Raw genomic sequence first — 17,591 nt, forward strand, 5'->3', positions numbered from 1 at the left:
TTTTTTTTTTTTTTAAAAAAGAAACCCAGACACAACAGAGCGTGGCGAAACGCCACGCCTTTAGTCCCAGCGCTCGGGAGGCAGAGACAGGCTAATCTCTGCGTTCAAGGACAGCCAGGGCTACGCAGAGAAACCCTGTCTCGGAAAAGAAAACCAAAAAAGAAAAACTCCACCCGTCTCAGCTGGATCAGAGGCCTCACGACTGTGAGCAACGGAGAGCGAAGCGGAGATGTGGAGGAGGAAAGAGATTGGGGACGGACACCCCAGGGGGCCCACGAGGGCGGCGGGGAGCGGCGCGGACGCGGAGGGGTCTAGCTGCGAGGCCGCGCCCGCTGGGCCCTCCCCACACGGCCCGGCCAGGGCCGCGCAGCAGAGAGGCGCGGGCGCGGCGCGGCGCGGCGCGGCGCGGCAGGCTCTTTATTGGGCTCAGGGCGCGTCCAGTAGTAACAGCTTGTGCATGTACGAGTCCAGCCAGCGGCGGCGCTCCAGGGCGGCCAGCAGGCGCGCGCGCTCCCGAAACGCCGCGTCGTCCGCCAGCGCCAGGCTGCGCCGAGACAGGGGAGTACCCAAGTTCGCCCAGGCGCGGCTCGGGGCGCGGAGGCTGCGGGAGGAGAGGTGCGGTGACCGCGCGCCGGGTCCCCACGGGTCCCCACTGCAGACTGACGCCAAGCGCCCCTGCCCCTCCCCGCCGGCATCTCGCCTTCCCTCGGGGCGTCTCCTCCCTTCCCTGGGTATCCGGGACCTCACACCTACCTCACACCAGCGAAGGGCAGTGCAACACCGGAAGCAGGGCCAGGGCCCCAGGGCACAAGCAGTAGCAGCAGCAAAAGCAGCAGCAGCCGCTCTCGGGGGCTCCTGGACACCTGGCAGGTCTCCATCACCTGTGGACACAGGGAACAGGATCTGGATGTCACCATCCCGCCCAGAAGCCGGGCGCCCACCATCCAACCCCCCAGAGCCTCCTGCGGGCCCCCCTACCGTGCACTGGGCGCTGGCAGCGAGGCTCACGCCCCTCCTTATATACCCGCACAGCCCCCGCGGCAGCAGTGACGCAGGCCGGGCTGGGGGCGCGGGGTCACTCCACCCCACGCTCATTAGGAGCCGCCAGCGGTAATGAGAAGCCTGGTGGGGCCCTGTGCTGCCGTGGCCGCCACCAACTAATTGGGACCCGGAGCTGGTACTGAAGAAGGGGGGGTGCAGACAGAGAGGTGGACATAAGGGGTGTGTCAGAGGGATAAAAATAGAGACTGCAGAGGGGGACCATCAGAACACAAGTCGGGGACACAGAGAGGCAGGAAAGAGCAGAGAGATCCAAGAGGAGGAAGAGACGGGGGAAGGAAGGACAAAGACTAGGTGCCTTGGAAGGGATAACATGAAGGAAGAAAGACTGAGGGCTCTGGAAATGAGAGGACAGGCAGGCCCAGCAGAGAGGCAGGGATGGAGAGAGAAGAGGCAGCCGCGTGCAAACAGGTGAAGTCACCACCGTGAAGTGGGACACAGGAGGCCCTGGGCTTCGGCAGGGATGTCTTTCCCCTCACCACAAGGGACACTGGGGCATGGGGAAGTAGGGTCCAGTCCTCCACAGCCGCACGTTGAAGGGACTCCCAGGGCCACCAGGGTGCGGCAGGCCTGCCATCCCAGGACTGCAAACGTGAGGCTGTCTCAAAGAGGAGGGAGGAGTAAAGAGGGACCCCTCCTCCCACATCCTGGGCAAAGAGGACAGGGGCCTGGACTCCTACCTCCACAGAGAGGAGGGGACCAAATTTGGAATCCCAAACCTAAAGGTGGTCAAGACAGAACCCCAGACTCCTGGGTTCTGGCAAGGGGGACACCTGGATTCCTCAGTCTGAAGGGAACTGAGTGGCCTAGTGGGGTTAAAGTAGAAAGTACCAGGGACTTAGATCCTTGGATTTGGTGGGGGAACGGGAGAAGTCCTAGGCCTCATCATTTTGTCTTTTGACACAGGGTTTCTCCGTGTAGCCCTGGCTGTCCTGGAACTCGCTCTGTAGACCAGGCTGGCCTTGAACCTGCCCCTGCCTCCCAAGTGCTGGATTAAAGGTGTGCCCACCGCTGCAGAGATGGGACCAGAGAGACAGAGGCAGAGAGACTGTCTTGTGTCTGTTGGGTTGGTAGTTTGGGTGAGTGGTTTTTTTTTTTTGTGTGTGTGTGTTTGATTGGGTTTTATTTTTGTTTTAGAGTCGCTGTAGCCCAGGCTGGCCTGGGTCTCACTATGTCTGTCACCCAAGCTGGCTTTAAACTCATACCCCTTCTACCTTATCATCCCAAAAGCCTGTGCCATCTTACCTGGCCAAACCTTGGCTTCAAATAGAACATAGCTTGGTTAAATCCTAACTTCCTACTCTGCCACAGAGATGATATCCTATGTCTCTGTTTCTTTAAGAACATCAGCCTGTTGCTAGGCTCTCAGAGTTCCCCAGGGAGGGGTCAGGTGCGTCACCCATCACCTGTGTGCCTCAGGAAGCCTCCTGCCTGCCCCTTCCAGCACCATTCAACAACAGTCCCTGCCTGTCTCTTTGTCCAGCGCTGATCATCTGCTGTTGTCTTGAACACCACTGAACAGGTAAGAGACCCCATGACCCCAAGTGACCCTGTTCCACCCAAGCTCACTCCTCCATCTCCAACCCACCACAGAAGTTACCGGGTCCCTAGCTCCACCCTCTGTAGACAGGGGCTGCGCTTACTACCCTGTGTCCACCCGCATCAGCCGAGGAGTCTACACCTGACATCCCTACATATGTCTTGAAGACCTGGAACTCTGAGATCCAGACACCATCTAACCCACGGTCCACTGACCCTGTGTCCTTTCCCCCTGTAGACCCTAAGCCCCCTTCTAGGCCCTAATATTCAAAAATCTCTTAAATTCCTAATTTCTGGCAAGAACCAGAGACACGGACCCTTTGCTGTCCACCCTGAGACTCAGAGCCCAAGCTTCCTTCCAGGACCACAGAGTCTGCTTCCTCCCCCTGACTCAGCCTGGTCCCAGCTCTTCATTTGCACCCTCCTCTAGTGTTAAAGCCTGCGTAGTCCTGGCCTCTTAAGAGCCCTGGGGGAAGGTTGTCCCAAACCCCCTTGGCCATTTGACATCTTCTGAAGGTAAAGCTTCAGAAGATGTTTGTGGGACCTTGGAAAGGTGTCATTATATGCCAATTTTTCAGGGAACCTACTGGGAAATGTGCTACCACTCCCAAGAATCCCTAACTCCCGTTTCCTTGGTGACCAGTTACCACCCCACAGCCTCCAGGGAGTTGCAAGTGGCTTTTGCCAGGGTCCCTAGACAGACCTGGTCCTCTGGGAGCCGGTGGGTGGTGGGTGTGGCCTCTGGGTGGGGGCAGTGACAGATTTGGCTTAACGGTTCCTCCCAACTCCTTCCACAGCTACAAGCATCTCTGAACCATGAAGCCCTTCAGCCCCTTCTTCTTCCTCCTCCTCCTTTTCCTCCTCGGTGGTCTGGGTTCCAGGGCAGCTCCCTCAGCCTCTCTGCCTGTGGGCTCCCACCTCCAGGGGACAGCCCAGCCCTCTGGGATGCCCACTGGTGCTGTAGAAAATTCTACTAGATTGGAGCCTACCCCAGGGTACCCTGCACCCACCCCCCTGGAGCCATCCGAGACCCCACCCTCAGATTCCCCTCACATCTCCATACAGAACCCAAGTAAGACCCCCAGGCTCAACCTCTCATATTCTCCAGAGACTCCCAAGCCTGACCAGCTCACAGCCGCAGGAACAGAATCCCAGGATGCTTCACAAATGAGCCCCTCCAAAGCAACACTCCCGAAATCCTCTGAGACCCCCAAACCTGACCTGACTAGAATTTCCCAGTCTGGAGCTCCCGAAACCTCTCAACCTAATCCTTCTAACTCTTCTCTCCCAGACTCTCCTGAGCCTGTACACACTGACCCTACACCAACTATACACTATGAATCCCCTGAACTCCCCAAAGGTGACACCCCCAAACCCTCACCCAGTGAAGGGCCTAAGATACCAAGTCCTAGCCCCACCCAACTCCTCAGCTCCAAACCCCTAGAGACCTATGATCCTGGTACCACCAGAAAACTAAATTCTGTATCACTACCAACCAGCCACCCTGACCCCACAGAAACTCCACAGTCAGCATTTCTCATTGCCCACAACTCCAACCCCACTGACATCCCCCAAACACAACTCCCCATGACCCCCAACCAAAATGCAACAGAGAGGGCTATGACTTCTGACTTGGAAATCCCCGCTAGTCTCCCCACCCAACCAACAACAACCTTGAGAGAGGCCGCCTCCACTCCTGCTGAGCCAGGCTTGAGCCCCAGCCCAGAAGCCCCTGCAGCCACCCAAGCTGCCACCGCTGGCCTGTCCACCTCAGGTTTCCTTGGGACCAAAGACTTGAATGTACCCCAGAACTCAGGCCCTAACGGGTCAGATATCCCTCCTCCCTCAGCACGGATTGCGGGGCCCCCTGCTCCTCCAGAGCACCCCAATCAGATAGCCCCTGCCGTGCCTCAGGCCCCTCAGAGACACAGCCGAGGAGAGACAGTCAATACTATCATCGTGGTGGAACGAGTGAAGGAGACTGGTGAGGGCCTGGCTGTGGATCTCAAAGAGGAGGCTGGGTGTGAGGGAGGAGGGCTGGGGGTGAGGGAGGAGGCCTTCTGCTCAGATGGCTGTCTTGTCCCCTTAGGGGTAGCTCTGGTCAGCCGCCCAAGAGGCTCCACCGGTGGGGCTCTGTGCCTGTTCTTCGCGGGGACAGGGATGCTGATTGGCATCTTCCTCCTGATGTGGTGCCTGTACCGCCGGGCCTCCAGACACAGGTCCTTCGCACACCACCGGCTCCGGGACAGAGGAGATGAACCAGGTGAGTGCTTGCTCACCCTAGAAAGACCCTACCCAGCCTTACAGGGGACTTTGGAGGTAAGTGTAAGGCTTGACTCCACCATGGTCTGGGCCCAGGCCCCTGGATCTGAAATTCTCCCACCCCCGCCCCTCCCCGTCCCCTGCAGTCTCACTTCCCCCCCTCTGAGAGAGGATCTATGTATCCCAGATTCCCAACACACACAGGCGCGCGTGCACGCGCACACACACACACACACACACACACACACACACCTGCCTGCACACAGGCATGCTCTCTCTCTGTCTCTCCGTGCCTGTCTGTCTGTCTCTTTCGCCCTCTCCCAGCTGCCCAGAAACTTGCTCAGCTCCCGCATGCCCTGCCTGGTTCTGCACCACGCCCCAAATCCTGAAGCTCAACCCGCCCAGCCAGCCCCTCTCTCTCGGACCCTGGCCAGCGGCCTGACCCCGCCCTCACCCTTGCAGTCTCGCACCTGGATGCCCCGAAGGAGCCGCTGGATCTCTATTTCTACGCCCCCGATGCGTGGGTGCCCTCGCACATCGCCACGCAGCAGCCGCCTTCCACGCCCCCATTGCCGCCCAAGCTGCCCCCTCCGCCCCGCGGGCCGCAGCGCCTGGAAGCCCTGTCGCCCGCCGCGCTGTCCCCCAACTTCGTCTGACCCAGCTTCACCGCCTAGAGGGACCCCAGAGGTCCGCAGGGTTTCCCAATAAACGGGCAGGAACACGAGTCTACACTGAGTGCTGGCGGAGGTGCCGGGGGATGTGGGAGCCGAGGCGGCGGCAAGGGGAAACCCTAGCCTGGGGGGGAGGGTTGGGGGGAGGGCGGGCGGGGGAGGGCTGGAGGAGAGCGAGAGGGGGAGGGCGGGAGGGCTGGAGGAGGGTGGAAGGGAGGAGGAGGGCGGGGGGAGGGCTGGAGGAGGGGAGGAGGAGGGAGGGCTGGAGGGTTGGAGGAGGATGGAGGGGAGGAGGAGGGCGGGGGAGGGCTGGGGGCCTTTCTCGGCTCCCGAGACCCACAGCAGGTGACAACGCAATCTGTACACCAAAGCATTTATTGGGAGTGGGATGGGGCAGGGCAGGATTTACGTCACAGAGACAGACACCAAGACACAACCTGCCCCAGGAACAGCCCCCTTCTCCCAGCCACTCCCCTTGCTGGGATTCCGTAGCTTCTCTCACACACCTTCCCCAGGTTCTAAGCTGAAAGGGGGGTGTCTATGAGGGGAAGCACCCCAGATTGGGAGTCAGTTAGCCCCTGAGGGACACACAAATGGCCACTGAGAAACTGAGGGCAGTCTGAAACCACCCAAGAGAATAAAGTGCAAGGATTTGGGGGCGTGGGGAGATCCTGAAACCACCACGGTAAGGGGGGGAGTGGTGGCGACCAGCCACTGAATTAATAGCCTTGAGCAGCCACTACTTAGACCTGAAAACTGAGTCAGAAAGAGCACAGGGTGAGCAGGGCCATTTTGGCCACTTCCCTGGACATTGTATAAGCTAAGGGCAAGGTCCGCACTGTGTGCTGGTGAGGGGAGGAGGAAAGTAAGGAGTGGGGAGACTTGAAACTGCCATTTCCCCTCAGAAACGCTGGTGAGAATCAGTCCTGGGGATGGCGGGGTTGATGCTTGGTTGAACCAATTTGGGAAATGCACAATAGCCTTGGAACTGATATAGAACGACCATGACTTTTCTGAGTTGGAGACCACTGAATAACTTCGGGGTAGCCTGAGAATCCCTGGGGTCCTAGGAAAAGGGGTGGAACCTCAAAACCACAAGAGAGAAAAAGGTTGAACTGTCCATCCAAATAAAGCCCTGAAAGAAGAGAGTTGAAACCACACAGGCAGAACAAGCGGAGAACAGCTTTCAGGGGTGTTTGGGTATCCTTGAAACTGCTAGTGTGCAGCTTCACCCCCGTGAGAGGCAGTTGAGAAGGGAGGAGGGGACAGCACTTGGCTGGACAGCACTGGGAACAAGGGAAGACTTGCATCTTAAGCCTGAGGCAGAACAGAGAGGAGCGGGCCCTCCACACTGCCGCTCAGGCTAGAGGCATGTGGAGCGGAGGTCCTGGAAACTGCCAATCAGTGGGAGGCACATGGTCAGTAGTCCCGGATGGGCGGTGGGGGCCTCGGAGGCTGAGCTGTGCTGTGTGTGGCCCCATAGGAGGGCGGGGGCGCAGGGGGGGCCCCGGGGGGCTCAGCCTCGTCCTCCATTTCGCTCTCATCACTGCCAGCCAGCTGGTCGTGGCCCACAAAGCCACACTTCTCCTCGCTCATCTCCTCCGGCTCTGCCCACGGCTGCTTCTCTCCCGAAGCAAAGACCCCGTAGAAGATGACGCCCCCATAGTGCACCAGGGAGGCGATGAGGAACACGTACTGCCACTCCTCCCGAGTCTGGGGGCACACAAGCAGAGGCTCAGAAGATGTACACCTCCATCTCGGCCTCTGTGGTGACGCCTGAGGGGGTGGCCAGAGGGCTGAGGGGACGCTGCCCTTGAAAACAGCCTATTAGGGGACGTCTTACTGCTTTTGAGGAAGACCCCAAGTTCGGATCCCAGCACTCATATCAGGCAGCTCATGATGCCCTCTGGCTTCTGTGGGCTCAGCTCTCACACACGTATACACACACGTATACACACACACACACACACACACACACACACACACACACACGTAAGAGCACACACTTTTCATCCAGACACTCAGAAGGCAGAGGCAGGGGGAGCTCTGTGAGTTCAGGGCCAGTCTGCTCTACAGAGTGAGACTCTGACTGAAAAACAAAAAAACAAAATAGAGTTGATGAGATGATCCAGCCGGTGGAGGTGCTGCCGACACTGATGACCCAAGTTCTATCCCCAGGACACACAGGATGGAGAGAGAAAACCAACAGTTGTCCCCTGACCTGTACACACATTCCATGACACAAATTAGCTCACACACATGAAGTTAATAAAAATTAAATTAATAGCCTGCCACAGAGGGCCTCTGAAAGGCTCTGCCCTGCAGACTATCAATGCAGATGCCGAGACTTATGGGCAACCTTTGAGCAGAGTGCAGGGAATCTTAGGAAAGAAGTGGGAAACGGTAAGAGCTGGAGAGGACAGGAGCTCCACAAGGAGAGCAACAGAATGAAAAAATCTGAGCACAGGGGTCTTTCCTGAGACTGATACTCCAACCAAGAACCATGCATGGAAATAACCTAAGACCCTGCACAGATGTAGCCCATGGCAGTTGAGGGTCCAAATGGGTTCCCTTGTAATAGGAACAGGGACTGTCTCTGACATGAACTGATTGGCCTGCTCTTTGATCACTTCGCCCTGAGGGGGGAGCAGCTCCTTCTGTGGAGCAGGCCACAGAAGATGACAATACAGCCACTCCTGATGTGATCTAATAGACTAAGATCAGAAGGAAGGAGAGGAAGACCTCCCCTATCAGTGAACTTGGAGAGGGGCATACATGCAGAGGGGGAAGAAAAGGAGGGATTGGAACGGGAGGAGGGAGGAAACCACAGGGGGGATACAAAGTTAATAAAGTGTAATTAATAAAGAATTTAAAAAAGAAAAAAAATTAAATTAATAAAAACAGATTTTTAAGAGAGAGAAGAAAATCTCTAAGTTCGAGGCCAGCCTGGTCTACAGAGCGAGTTCCAGGACAGCCAGGGCTGCACAGAGAAACCCTGTCTCAGAAGAAAGACAAAAAGAAAGAAAGGAAGAAATGAAAGACAGGGACAGGAGGAGCCCTGGGTACCACTGGGAGGGCTGCACTAACCTTGTGCTTGGTCATTGCGCCCACGATGATGGGGCACACCATCCCGGACAGCGTGCCCACGCCATTGGAGATACCCATCAAGATGCTGGCATAGCGAGGGGCGATGTCCAAGTGGTTCACGTTAAACCCTGGGGGTATCAAGGCAGCAGATGTCACACCAAGGCCCCAACTCAGCAGTGCCACACCCGCCCCATAAGTATCAGGGATGTTTGTGTGTGCACGTGCGTGTGAGCGCAGTGCCCACAGAGTCCAGAAGAGGAGGCCTGCTCCACCAGAGCTGGGTTCTCGGGCAGGAGGGTAGATGTTGGGAACCAAATTGCAAGTGCTTTTCAAGTGCCGAGCCATCTCTCTAGTTCCCAAGAAGCCCATTTCAGGACCGAGCTGTCTCCAGGACCCCAAGATGCTCATCTGGGTTCTCACCAGAGATGGCAAAGCCGCTGAAGCCCACAGCCAGTACCAGGAAGGAGATGGCCACGCCCTTGGAGTGTGAGTATCCGACGACCAGCAGCAGTGTGGCTTCCATTCCGAAACCTGAGGAGGGCCATGTCTCCCAAGGGCCCGTCATGACCCCATTGTCCACCCTGCCCCCAGCCTCGATCTCGCCCCAGCCCACTCTGTTGCCCCCTTCTGGCCACCCCTGACCTGCAGCAGACCTGACTCTGGTTCTACCAAATCAGAACAGGTCCTGCACCCCAAGTACCCAACCCAGTCCACGGCCTTTGGCTGCTCTGCCTCAAAAGAACCCTCTGTGGCCCCACCTCCTAATTAGGCCACACTCCTGAGATCCAATAGCCCATCTCTGGACCCTCAAGCCTCACTTCTGTGTCCCTATCATATAAGGAGACTCGAGACCCCACTCAGGACTCCATCTCTCCCGATTCCCACTCGCACAGCCTGCTGTTCCCTAAAACCACCATTACAGCCTGTCTCCTGCCTACTCAGTCCCCCATCTGCAGCCCCCCACTCCCAGCCTAGTTTACGTCTGGGTCCAGCTGGCCTCGTGAAGGCCCCACCCTTTAAGTTCAAGTTTGCTGTCTCCTCACACTACCTGAGTCTGCACTCGCTCGGCACTCGGTTCGTCTACGAGGTGGCCTCCAAACCTGACCTTGTGAAACCAGCACACCCCCTGACTCAGGGTGGGCCACGCCCTTGACCCCGCCTCCGCCCTGCCCGTCAGACCCTCTGAGATCTGCTCCACCCGGGGGCCCCCACTGACTCACCCCCACAGTTCATCAGCTTCCGCACGTTGGTGGTGGACATTATCCGTCGACTGCGCAGGAAGTCGGCAATCTGGCCTCCAATGGGTACGATGATGGTCATGACCAGGTGAGGCAGCGCAGACACCAGGCCCACCTGTGAGGGAAGCCGCCTCTTAGGTGACCACCACCTCCTCCTCCCCACGGGCCTAGGGGCGCAGGCACCCTCACCCCGCTGAGCCCCCCACTCCTGAACCTCCCCACCCCACACACACCTTGCTGATCTCAAAGCCAAACACTTCTTCAAAGTAGGCGGGCTGGGAGATGAGGAGCAGGTAGAAGGTCCAGCTGCGGCAAAAGTTGGCCACGATGATGGCGTACACTGGCATGGACGTAAAAAAGCGCCTCCAGGGTGTGTTAAACTTCTGTGGGGGCGTAGACAGGAGACAAGAGCAGACCATGCTAAGACAGATAACAGGGCCTAGAAACATTGTGCCCTTCAGGACCCCATGACAGCTCCCTGGACCCTCTAGCACCGGCCACACATTTTCCTGAGGACTTGGGAATGCTAACTACCAGACTTAAGTCCCATTGCAAGGGTGAAGGATGGGTCCTGATTACCGAGGGGTTCCTCAGGTTCCGATGTCGCTCCCCATGATAAGCCGGGAATGCTGAGCCCAGTGAAACCACTATCGGATCACCGCCCAAAGTCTACCCCCACCCACAACAACATCTAGCAAAATCTCACATTCTAACCCCCCTCTGCTGCTTTCAGCCAGGCCTCACGGGTGCCTCTAAATTGGCCTACCTTCTACCTGCCATTCCTAAACTCCATCCCGCCTCAAATGAAATCTAGCCCAGCCATTCCCCTCCCCCACTTTTAGCAGGGGACTAAAACCCAGGACTTCATGCATGCTAGGCAAGCAGTCTGTCATTGTGCCACATCCCAGCCCCTCCCTAGGAGATTCTGGGCAAATTAGAGACCACTGGGCTAACCCTCTAACCCACTTTCCAATTTTAAAACTAAGCTTCACTAATTTGCCTAGCCTGGCTTTGAACTTGCAATCCTCCTGCCTCAGCCCCTCCAGTAGCTTGGGAGGCTTCACCACGCCCCGTTTGGCCCCAGCCTTTTGCTGGGCAGTCCCACCTTCTCTGGGTTTCTGCCCAGGTTTGAGCCTTGCACACCCCTCTTCTCCCTGCCCAGTCTCGTGACCAACCGTAACAGGGTTCATGAGCTTGGCGCTTTCCCCGATGGCGTCCTCGATGTACTTGCGCTCCTCCTCCGAGATGCTGGGATGCAGCGCAGGGGACTCATAGGAGACGAGCAACCAGAACAAGTACCAAAAGATCCCGAAGCTGCCTAAGGGGATCAGGAGGGGTGTGGGAGCGGGGTGAGGTCCACATTCAGGCAGCCCCAGGGCCACCCAGAACCAGACATCTGAGGCCCTCACCATAGACATAGAAGACGGAGCTCCACCCTGAATACTGCACCAGGACCCCAGCGAGGGGCATGGCAACCACTGCCCCGGCATAGGAACCTGAGGAGACGAGGAAGGCAGAGAACAGGTCTGTCTTCCCTAGATCCAGGAGAGCAGACCCTCAGCCCCGGAACCCGCCGCCCTTAGCCGAGGTCACAGCCCAGGCCCCCACACAGGAGCTGGGCCACGGCCCCTTCCTCTCACCGCAAAAGGCTGTCGTGGCCAGACGACTCCGTTCTAAGGGAGGGGCCCATTTGCTCCAGATGCCGTGGCAGGCAGGGTAGGTGACCCCCTAGGGAGGGAGCACCAGGTCAAGAGGAGGTGGGGGCGGGGCAGGGAGGCGGGGCTCGGGGAAACAGGCTTTACCTCCACCAGTCCCTGCAGGATCCTCACGAAGATGACACAGCCGTAGTGGACACGGGCTGCCGACGGGATCAGCATGTTGAGGGTAGAGGTAGCCACAATGGCAAAGCCAAAGACCCTGTTGAGAAAGGTTGGGGGGGAGAGTCTAGCCTCGCCGGAAATGGTGAGGTGTGAGTGCGGCCCTACCTACCCAGCCTTCCCAGTGGGCCTAGGATTTTGCCCTTCCTGCCCACAACAGAACTCTAAAATATGCCCTCCCAAATTCCCAGAGCCGAACCCACCACACACGGGGGCAAACTCTGCCACCTTGAGACTCCACCACTGTACCTGTTGGCTGCGAATTTTTGGCAGATAAATCCTCCAGGAATCTGAGTGACAATGTAGCCCCAGAAAAAGGAGCCATGTATGAGGCCGACAGTCTCTGGATCCCAGTTGAACTGGGCTTTCTGCGGGTCAAAATACACATCAAACTAGCGGCCCTCCAGACTCTACCCTCCACCAATCAGCACCTACAGAGTTAGCACCTCAGCCAATCAGCAGCAAGATCCCCCTCCCTCTGCCCAAACCTGCAAATCAGAGCTCACTGGAGCTCCGCCCTTCTATGTTGCCAGGGCCTGCCCTACCACTTCAGCTACACGCGCTGCTGCCTAGAAGCCTGGTTCTACTTGCTTGCTTACCTCAGTATCCCCTCCCTGAATAGCCCCAAGTGTTGGGGTGACTGCCTCCTGTGTGTGGACAGACCTGTATGGGGTCTAGGCAGGGCCAAGAAGCAGCTAAGTTAGGGCTGTTCCTCATCGCAATGGAGCAAGGGATAGGGTTTTCAGGTAAACCACAGACCAAGCTAAGATTTTTTTCTTTTCTTTTCCCAGTCAGGGACATGGCTTCTTAAATACCCAGGTTCGAATAGCTTAAATCTGAGCTTGGACGTGGCTTTAGTTGTGGGCCAGAACTAATTAGGCGGAGATAAGGCAGGGGTAAATTTGGAAAGGAGCTTGGGATAGGAGTGAAATTATTTAAGAGTATGGCCTGGGAACCTAAGCGTGGGGCAGAGCCGTTTTTAAGTGAAGAATCAAGAAAGTCCAAAATGGACCATGAGTAGTGAACCTAAAGCTGGTGTAATCGGATGATGAAAAGGAGGCGGAGCTTCCTTTACATCAGGAAGGAGAGGACGCTGGAGCAGGGAGGGAGGGCAGATCTGCAGGGAAGCACAGACGGGCAGGGTTGTAGAGGGCAGGAGTGCGGCCACGGGCCGGGCCTGGGCAGGGCCCACTAGAGCAGCTACCTGTACCACCACGTGGCCCCCGCGGTGGGTCGTGCTGTTGTTGACCATGGACACAATGGCCACGCCCAGGTTGCAGCGGATGCCAAAGCTGATGCAGAAACCCAGACCGCTCATGATGGCGATGATGTAACGGCGAGGGAGGCCAAAGCAGGTGCAGTCCACCACGGGCGGGTCCCGCGTGTGCGTGGTCACTGGGCGCCCGTCGGCGCTCAGCTCCAGGGTCTCCGCGCCCTCCTGTCGCTTCTCCAGGAGCCTGCAGGGCAGCCAGAAGCTGAGACTCGGCAGTCTAGGCCCCTCCTCCCAGCCACGCAGGGGTCTCCGATTAACCTTGCCTGGCTGCCCTCGCTAGGATGCGGGCCTGCGTTTCCCTCCCTCCGTCCAAGAACTCAGACTTCCCTCTCCTGCCTGTGATTACAGGAGTGCATGGCAAAACCCAAGTCTTTTCCCAGACCCCGAATCTGAGTCCGAATCTGAGCCCAGGAGTTCTCTCCAGCCCTCTCCAGCCTCGACTCTCGGCAAGATCGTCAATCATCTCCTCCCGGCCCTCTTGTCTCTCTCCGCTAGGGAGCTATAGACTCTACACTACCTTTTGGAATCAAAGAGCAGGTGCCTGAGAGCCCGCCCCGCAGGGCTCCAAGGCTGTCCCAGCCCCCAGCCCCCTCTAGCAGACGCCGACCTGCATCTATTTGAGTCAGCAAAGGTACAAAGGAGAGGGCTGTGCAAAGGTGTCAACAGAGCAGATGCTTCGGAGCCATCTCGGCCACATACACACCGGCCCCTCCCCCTCCCCGTCCTGTTTCCGGGCCCCAGATGTGGGGCTGAAGTCCACCCGTCGCTGCCTAAAGCCACTCCCACAGATGTGGTTTTGGGTGCAGTTTCCAGCAGTCTGGCTTAGGCACCGCTGGGGAATCTGGGGTTCAGACTGTCAGCCTCGGGGGCAGGGAGGAGGACTGATAATGGTGTCCTGGCAAGGGACAGATGGCCCTGGTAGGGAGACTGGCGCATTCATCCCCAGCGTGACTCTCGCCTCCGCCCGATCTGCGTCCAGGATTGAGTCTGTAATGATGGATAGGGCTCACGGAGGGGCTGTCTCCCAGCCAGAAAGGCTGCTGGAGACAGGAGAGCCGACCCCAGGACAGCAGCAAAGAGACCAGTGAAGTAGGAAGACTGCAGAGAGACAGGGAGCTATCAGGGGTGGGCCAGAAACAGGCGGAGTAGCCGAGCGAAAGGCTAAAGACTCAGAGACAGAGACTGAGAGACAGAGACAAACAGGGAGAGAGAGAGGTCGGAGAATGAGAGAGCAGGAGACAGACTTGGGTGAGAAAGTGGGAACTGACTGACACTCAGGAGATGTGGTGTGAGGGCAGTAGACAGGCTCTGAAGTCAGAAAACAGAGAGATGAGGAGACCCGGGGGACAAAAGCCATGATGTGCCTGGAGTGTGGGGACATTTGATTTTCAGTGTGGCCCCACTGAGGTGGGTAGGCAGCCAGGGGATCAGGCTGGATCCCAGGAAGGGGAAAGAACAGATGGAGGCGAGGGAGCCTGGACGGGGGAGGAAAGAACAGCCAGACGGGTTGGGGGGAGGGGGAGGGCCTAAGAACACAGCGTCAGCCCCACACCGAGACTTGAGGACGGAGGAGGACGAGGGGAGGGTGAGGACGCGGGGAGGGGCAGAGAAGAAGTGAGTGGAGGCAGAAGCCAGTCGTTCCACACCCGGCAATCCCAGCACTGTGAGGCTGAGGCAGGAGGATTGCTTCCGGGTGGGCAGAGACGCAGGCCGCAGGCCGGTTGGCAGGGTGCTTGGTTAGCTGGGAAGGCCTGAGTTCTGCCCCCAGCACTGCACAGCCCTTGGTGTCGCCCAAGTCTGCAACCACAGCCTCGGGACACAGAGGCAGGAGGGTCCGGAGGGCAAGGCCATCCTGGGCTACGTAGTGCAGTTGAAGCCAGCCTGAGCTACACCAGACGTTTTGTCCCAACCACACAAAACAAGCCCTAAGGTGACGCACCCCTCTTTATCACGGTGCTTTAAGGAGGAGGCAGGGTCTCTGTGAGTTCTAGGCCACCCAAGGCTAAGCAGCCAGAGCCTGTCCCAAAGAGCGGAGGGGGCCTGAGGACACAAAGAGAGAGCTCAGAGACCAAGAGCTGGGAATCAAACCCCCAGAATACACAACACGGGGCAGAGGGGCCCTGCATGCCGCCCCCACAGAACCCTCACCAGTGAGACTGGAGTTTGACCCAAGTTGATCTCTGATATTTGACTGACTCTGACACTGGAGGTGTTGAGTGTAACCCCTGAATTTTGATGTCAGTTATTTATGTTAGAGGTCAGCTCTCTCTAAGCCAGGCTTTTCAAACAGTATGCTGAATATCATACACGGATAGAGAAAAGCCAACCAGTACACAGGGACATTCCCGTGGAGCTGCAGCATTTGCCGAGATCCCAGAACTAGAAAGATGTAGGCAAGATGATCAAGAACTCAAGGGCCAGCCTGGGCTGCAGGAGACCTTGCCTCAAAATGACAGAAGAGTCACAGAGAACCTCCATCTCCTCTCTGGATGATCCCAGCTAGGTCAAGGATTTGGTGAGGGAATGTGTCTCTTAGGGTTAAGGTAGAGTTTTGCCAAAGAAAAACAGTGTCTTCCTGCTCTCTCTGTCCACTCCTGCATTTTTTTCTTCCTATTCCTTGGTAGTTTGCTGGTCTCTTCCTGTTGTAGAATTAGAAAACTGAGACTCCAGAAACTTATGTCCCAGGTCCAAGGTCACACCAGAGGAAAGCTACTTGGGCCTGATCTATTCCTGCCCACCCCCACACCGCAGAAAGAATCAAGAGCCCCTGGTTCCTGGTTCTTACATGTCCTAAGTCACCCTGGGTTACCCGGTCCAAGAGAACCCCCCCCCAGCCCCCAAGCTAACACACTCATCTCCAAGAATATCTGTAGCTCTTGTTTCAGGCTTGGGAAGGAGAATGACCTGTGTTCAAAAGACCTGTGTTAAGTTTGGTCCTCAGCCATTACTGGCCCCCACTGTCAAAGTAAATCCTGGATTTTGTATGCAAATCAATGCCTGCCCCTTCCCCAACCCTGGCTCTGAGGTCTCTGAGTTCAGAGAGCGAAGTCACGACTAGAGACCCAGAAGGGAGATGAAGAGAGTAAGGGAGGGGCCTAAGGAACACCTCCCTCCTGCTGTCACCCCCCAGCCCCCTCCACCAGCACATCTTTCTCTAGCTCCCCTGACTTCACGCTGGTGTATTTTGAGAAACTCGTGAAAGGAGGCGAGAAAAAAGGGTGGGGAGGGGCTGGGAATTGGAAACTGGAGAGGTGACGCTGTCTCAGCTCGCCCTACCACCACCCTGCACCCTCCTGCCTTCCTCTGTCCACCCTCATCCCTCATGCCACCGGAGGGTGGGGTTAGCTTTGGATCTGGAGGTGAGCACCGCAAGCTCAACTCTCAGACTAACATTAGAGTCGGGTGGCCCAGGGACAGGGACTGAGGACCATGGAAAGGTGGACCGGGGCCTTGTGTGGAGGAAGCAGGGTCTGAGGGCAGCATGCCCACGAGGCCATCTCCTCCCCGCACTGTGGATAGATATTTTTAGGCTTCTCAAGAGCTGAGTAATTTCTCTGACTTGGAGCCAGAGCTGGGGTTGGGGGTAAGAGGCTGGGAGGTGCCCAGGCTACCTCAAGGGACACTGGGGTCACCGGAATCATGGCTACTGGTGGGAACAAATCTCACCCAGTTCTAGTCTGTATCCCTTGGGAGGCCCATTTAACCCCCAAGATTAATTTGGTTTTGTGGCCTGAAGCTCCCTTCACACACCCCCGCCCTTGGAACCTGGGATACCCCAGCTCTTCACTCTCAGCTTAACCCCCCTCAAGGACAAGAACCAGCAGCCCCAATCCGCTTTAGCTCCAGATTAAATGCCTCGAGGGACAGAACCTGAGAAAGAGGAGAGATAGAGCGAGCCAGGGTGGGAAGATAGCAGCCCACAGAAACAGAGATGCTGAGACAGGGACCAAAGAGGGGACCAGAGGTCCAGGGAAGAGGAGAGGGAGGGGAGTGCGAGAGGCCAGGACTGATGCACTGCTAGAGAGCGCAATGGCTCCTAACCAGAGGGTTTGGGGGCAGAGAGTCAGAGGGACCGAGAGAGAGAGAGGAGACAGATCTAAAGTAAAAGGCCGAGGAGACAGGTGGACGGGGACCCAGAGAACAGAGTGGGATACACATTCCCAAAGAAAAGTCGAGCCCAAGGTGAGCTGATGTGTAGGGGAAAAAAAAGAGCTGATGGACCAGGCAGGATGGAAGGACAGCATGGACAGACGGAATCCTTAACAGATGGGTGGGCCTCCCTACACCACGCCAGGGTGTTGCCTCTCTTCTCCCTGTCCGTCGACTCCCGGGTGGAAAGGGGGCGTCCTCACCCTTCCCCTCCCAGGCACCCCACCAGGCTCACCGGTGCAGCTTCCCCAGGGCGCGCCCCGCCAGCTTCCGAAACTCCTCCTGCCGGAACTCCATGGTGGCTGTGCCCACGCGGGTCCCCTGCCAATCCCCCCGCCCGCGGGCCCGGGCGGCCGCGTCCGGGATCCCGGGGTCCGCCCCGGCCCGGCCCGGCCCCGCAGCTCCGCTCGGGGGGAACCAGGCTGCGAGTGCCCGC

At 57.6% G+C, this 17,591-nt stretch overlaps 3 protein-coding genes across 4 annotated transcripts; 1 reads left to right on the plus strand and 2 right to left on the minus strand.

Annotated features, from left to right (window-relative positions):
- Window positions 1-426: 426 nt before the first annotated feature.
- On the minus strand, window positions 427-917 carry Pth2 (parathyroid hormone 2). The gene is made up of 2 exons (XM_055613396.1): window positions 754-917; window positions 427-601 (listed from the first exon to the last, which is right to left on the minus strand). The coding sequence occupies exons 1-2, from the start codon at window positions 915-917 to the stop codon at window positions 427-429; spliced, it is 339 nt and encodes a 112-aa protein (XP_055469371.1).
- A 1,564-nt stretch (window positions 918-2,481) lies between these two features.
- On the plus strand, window positions 2,482-5,584 carry Gfy (golgi associated olfactory signaling regulator). Its single transcript, XM_055613602.1, has 4 exons — window positions 2,482-2,581; window positions 3,396-4,582; window positions 4,688-4,861; window positions 5,323-5,584. The coding sequence occupies exons 2-4, from the start codon at window positions 3,415-3,417 to the stop codon at window positions 5,514-5,516; spliced, it is 1,536 nt and encodes a 511-aa protein (XP_055469577.1). The 5' UTR covers window positions 2,482-2,581; window positions 3,396-3,414; the 3' UTR covers window positions 5,517-5,584.
- A 313-nt stretch (window positions 5,585-5,897) lies between these two features.
- Slc17a7 (solute carrier family 17 member 7) lies at window positions 5,898-17,591 on the minus strand. 2 transcript variants are annotated; one of them, XM_055613537.1, is made up of 12 exons: window positions 17,391-17,591; window positions 12,938-13,190; window positions 11,983-12,101; window positions 11,659-11,773; window positions 11,497-11,584; window positions 11,266-11,352; window positions 11,032-11,174; window positions 10,090-10,239; window positions 9,839-9,971; window positions 9,039-9,149; window positions 8,619-8,746; window positions 5,898-7,244 (listed from the first exon to the last, which is right to left on the minus strand). In XM_055613537.1, exons 1-12 carry the CDS (start codon window positions 17,450-17,452, stop codon window positions 6,951-6,953), a joined length of 1,683 nt encoding a protein of 560 aa, XP_055469512.1. In that variant the 5' UTR covers window positions 17,453-17,591; the 3' UTR covers window positions 5,898-6,950. The 2 variants fall into 2 exon arrangements, with proteins under 2 accessions (XP_055469512.1, XP_055469513.1); XM_055613538.1 differs by lacking the exon at window positions 9,039-9,149.

Source organism: Psammomys obesus, unplaced genomic scaffold (genome assembly GCF_907164565.1).
Source record: "Psammomys obesus unplaced genomic scaffold, mPsaObe1.curated_primary_1811, whole genome shotgun sequence".
Lineage (NCBI taxonomy): Eukaryota > Metazoa > Chordata > Mammalia > Rodentia > Muridae > Psammomys > Psammomys obesus.